General features: G+C 53.6%; 1 protein-coding gene across 1 annotated transcript in view; it reads right to left on the bottom strand.

The window, feature by feature from the left end:
* Positions 1 to 1,828: 1,828 nt before the first annotated feature.
* Positions 1,829 to 4,200, bottom strand: part of LOC119263096 (putative protein FAM47C) — an 8,372-nt gene continuing 6,000 nt past the window's right edge. Inside the window, exon 2 of the mRNA XM_037537185.1 lies at positions 1,829 to 3,156. Coding sequence (XP_037393082.1) covers positions 1,829 to 3,156 — 1,328 coding nt within the window. The remainder of the gene's footprint in view (positions 3,157 to 4,200) is intronic.

Below are 4,200 nucleotides of genomic sequence, written 5' to 3'. Positions count from 1 at the left end.
GTTCTTATGCTGTACAGTTAGAGGCCGATTGAGAACGGAGTGTGAAGCAGATGAGGATTAGAGGTGGTGCTGTGATGCAGGCTGATGTTGTGGTGATGTGTTCGGACTGTGTGTGGGTTTGTGTGTAGAGGACTGGATGTCAGGCCTGATGAAAAGCAGGGAGTTTAAACTCAGGATGTCACTGAGCACCCCGCTCTGTTTGGGCCGCCAGACGTGCGCCGCCGGGCATCGTGGGAGACTTGTGAGCAGCCCTGGCCACGACCCCAGTTAGGCAGGGTAAACACTGTCCACTTACAATCACACGCACAGCTACTGTGATCTCTATACGATCTCAGATGCACTTAAAGCCACAGTTCAGCGTTTATTATAAATGTATACGCTTATATTTCAAAGTCCATGTTAATATAGAAGTCGATTTTCAGTGATTCAGTGTTTGAGATGTGAACAAAGGCCCGATCCCATTTTTTTCCGAGTGTCATGTTGCCCCTTAGAACTGAGTTACAGGGGGTAGTGGTTGAAATCTCCCCCTACGAAATGGGACCCTCAAATAAAGAGCATCACTTCATTATCAGCTACTGGCGCTGCTCTGTAGGCGACCCTGCCCGTCTGCAGTGACAGCAGAGGAGGGTGAAGTTCAGCTCCTCACTGCTGGGCTTTAGTTAGGGCATCATACGCCTTCAAAGAGGGGGGCAATTATTTATCATCACCCACCCCCTAATTCTTCAGTGATGTGAAGCTGAAGTCAGATATTCTCCAGATTTTTGTTCGAATTTTCCCGTTCCACCTTAAATTGAGCAGCAGTTACATTCTGGTGCTTGCGGCATTAGAACTTCTGGGCTGTTTAAGGTGGAACGGGTAATTAAGCTAGCGGCTGAAACATGAGCTACTACGAGTGATTGTTTGTGAAACGGCATTAAACTATGATAATACAGAGGTTGTCGTCATTTTTAAGAGAAAATTCTCCCATTTGTGTGTTTCTTTGGTCTCTTGTGCTCCATCTTGCTGTTTTTTCTTGTTTTCTCATATCACTCTCAGCCCTAACACTTCGCCCCACCCCTCTATCTCAACAAACATCGGGACACCCCAGCCCTAGACGTGAGCACGCAAATCAGAGGGGTAGGGCTAAGTGGTAGGGGCGAGGGGTGAAACAGGATTGGGCCAAAGGCATTCAGGGTATCATTAGAGGAGCATCATTAGTGCGTTTCTGAGCTTAGCCTTGAATAACTTTCGTGATCGCTTTTGCTCGACTGCCACAACGTAATTCCCAAGCATGAGAACATACTTAGGCCTCAGATGTCCAAGTTAAAAGGTAACAGAATTTCCTAATAAACAAGGCCTGATCTAGGTTGATAAATGTCCTAAACAAAGGACCTCCTTTCTAGCCCTGGATGATTTGTCCAAAGCTTCAGATATTCAGAAACAGCCCTGATTTCAGGCAGGGTATTCAACCATTTCATTCAATAACTTTCTATGAGGGAGCTTTCAGAGGTGGACGTCTGGTTCCTATCACCGTCATTGTGAACAGTTCTGACTCGAGTTTCTCTAGAATGGAGAAACCACTCTGAATGACTGTTTACATCTCAACTATTTCATTATGCTGAGATTTTTTTTAAAATCCACAAAAATCCCCTCAACACAGTTTCAGGCAGGTGTGTTATGGCTGTATAGTTTGCATGACGCTAATGGGAGGCTACAAGCAGGGACTGATGGTGGGCTCACAAGGCCGCTGGGCACCCCCAACCCCCACACTCAGAAATACTGAAGAAAAATTAGACCTGAAAACCAGCTTTACTGAACAGCTGGTGCTTAATGCGCAGTAGCCCGTTATTCAGTGTTTGGCACGAGGGGGCTGAGGAGCCCCTGCACAGTGTTTGGTGCGAGGGGGCTGAGGAGCCCCTGCACAGTGTTTGGTGCGAGGGGGCTGAGGAGCCCCTGCACAGTGTTTGGTGTGAGGGGGCTGAGGAGCCCCTGCACAGTGTTTGGTGCGAGGGGGCTGAGGAGCCCCTGCACAGTGTTTGGTGCGAGGGGGCTGAGGAGCCCCTGCACAGTGTTTGGTGCGAGGGGGCTGAGGAGCCCCTGCACAGTGTTTGGTGCGAGGGGGCTGAGGAGCCCCTGCACAGTGTTTGGTGCGAGGGGGCTGAGGAGCCCCTGCACAGTGTTTTGTCCGATGGGGCTGAGGAGCCCCTGCACAGTGTTTGGTGCGAGGGGGCTGAGGAGCCCCTGCACAGTGTTTGGTGCGAGGGGGCTGAGGAGCCCCTGCACAGTGTTTGGTGCGAGGGGGCTGAGGAGCCCCTGCACAGTGTTTGGTGCGAGGGGGCTGAGGAGCCCCTGCACAGTGTTTGGTGCGAGGGGGCTGAGGAGCCCCTGCACAGTGTTTGGTGCGAGGGGGCTGAGGAGCCCCTGCACAGTGTTTGGTGCGAGGGGGCTGAGGAGCCCCTGCACAGTGTTTGGTGCGAGGGGGCTGAGGAGCCCCTGCACAGTGTTTGGTGCGAGGGGGCTGAGGAGCCCCTGCACAGTGTTTGGTGCGAGGGGGCTGAGGAGCCCCTGCACAGTGTTTGGTGCGAGGGGGCTGAGGAGCCCCTGCACAGTGTTTGGTGCGAGGGGGCTGAGGAGCCCCTGCACAGTGTTTGGTGCGAGGGGGCTGAGGAGCCCCTGCACAGTGTTTGGTGCGAGGGGGCTGAGGAGCCCCTGCACAGTGTTTGGTGCGAGGGGGCTGAGGAGCCCCTGCACAGTGTTTGGTGCGAGGGGGCTGAGGAGCCCCTGCACAGTGTTTGGTGTGAGGGGGCTGAGGAGCCCCTGCACAGTGTTTGGTGTGAGGGGGCTGAGGAGCCCCTGCACAGTGTTTGGTGTGAGGGGGCTGAGGAGCCCCTGCACAGTGTTTGGTGTGAGGGGGCTGAGGAGCCCCTGCACAGTGTTTGGTGTGAGGGGGCTGAGGAGCCCCTGCACAGTGTTTGGTGTGAGGGGGCTGAGGAGCCCCTGCACAGTGTTTGGTGCGAGGGGGCTGAGGAGCCCCTGCACAGTGTTTGGTGTGAGGGGGCTGAGGAGCCCCTGCACAGTGTTTGGTGCGAGGGGGCTGAGGAGCCCCTGCACAGTGTTTGGTGTGAGGGGGCTGAGGAGCCCCTGCACAGTGTTTGGTGTGAGGGGGCTGAGGAGCCCCTGCACAGTGTTTGGTGTGAGGGGGCTGAGGAGCCTTGATTTCATTTATTTAGTCATTGTAGATGCAAAGGCTACTTGTTGCTCTCATTTTTGTGTCTGCAGTGGACTGTCCCCAGTCTTTAAGCTGGAGCTGCCTCGGGCCTTGTGTTCAGAGGCCCCTTGTCACTGGCCCCACTAGCCCCACCTGCCCCTCTGTCACAGTCAGTAATACATCCCTGGGTCTATGCTTCCCATTTCTTGTTAGCTACACTAGCCTCATAGCCACAGCAGTAGATTTTTGGCCAAACTATCGTTTTAAAAGGTGATATATTTATACATGTAAACACAGACACACAGGCAGCTTAACTAACACAACAAATATACATGCCTATACTGTCAATACATCAAAGCCCAGATATCAACAAACGATAAACACTCCACAACGTCTGCAGCTGACAGCAGAGAGAGAGACAGAGAGAGGGAGAGGGAGAGAGACAGAGAGAGGGAGAGGGAGAGAGAGAAAGATAGAGAGGGAGAGAGAGAGGGAGAGAGAGAGGGAGAGGGAGAGAAGGAGGGAGAGCGAGAGACAGAGAGAGGGAGAGAGAGGGAGAGGGAGAGAAGGAGGGAGAGCAAGAGACAGAGAGAGGGAGAGGGGGAGAGACAGAAAGATAGAGAGGGAGAGAGAGAGGGAGAGGAAGAGAGAGAGACAGAGAGAGGGAGAGGGGGAGAGAGAGAGAGGGAGGGAGAGAAGGAGGGAGAGAGAGAGAGAGAGAGAGACAGAGAGAGGGAGAGGGAGAGAGAGAGAGGGAGAGAGAGAAGGAGGGAGAGAGAGAGAGAAAAATCGAGCAGTCATCTCTTTGCCCGCTGGCTTGTCCAGCTGTTGTTCTTTCTCTCCATCATCCTCTCTCTCTATCAAATGTCATCTGCCTTCGCTTCACCACCTTTCCCCCCAGTTTTGTCCCTTCCTCCCTCTCTCTCTCTCTCTCCCCCCTTTCTCTCTTCTCTCTCTTTCCTGTCTCCTCCCTCCCCCTCTCTCTCTCTCTCCCCCACATTCCTTTCTGTGAC

The sequence above is a fragment of the Pygocentrus nattereri genome, chromosome 3 (assembly GCF_015220715.1).
Source record: "Pygocentrus nattereri isolate fPygNat1 chromosome 3, fPygNat1.pri, whole genome shotgun sequence".
In the NCBI taxonomy this organism is placed as follows: domain Eukaryota; kingdom Metazoa; phylum Chordata; class Actinopteri; order Characiformes; family Serrasalmidae; genus Pygocentrus; species Pygocentrus nattereri.
Note: the sequence above shows the minus strand (reverse complement) of the source record. Positions and strands in the feature narration are given on the sequence as shown.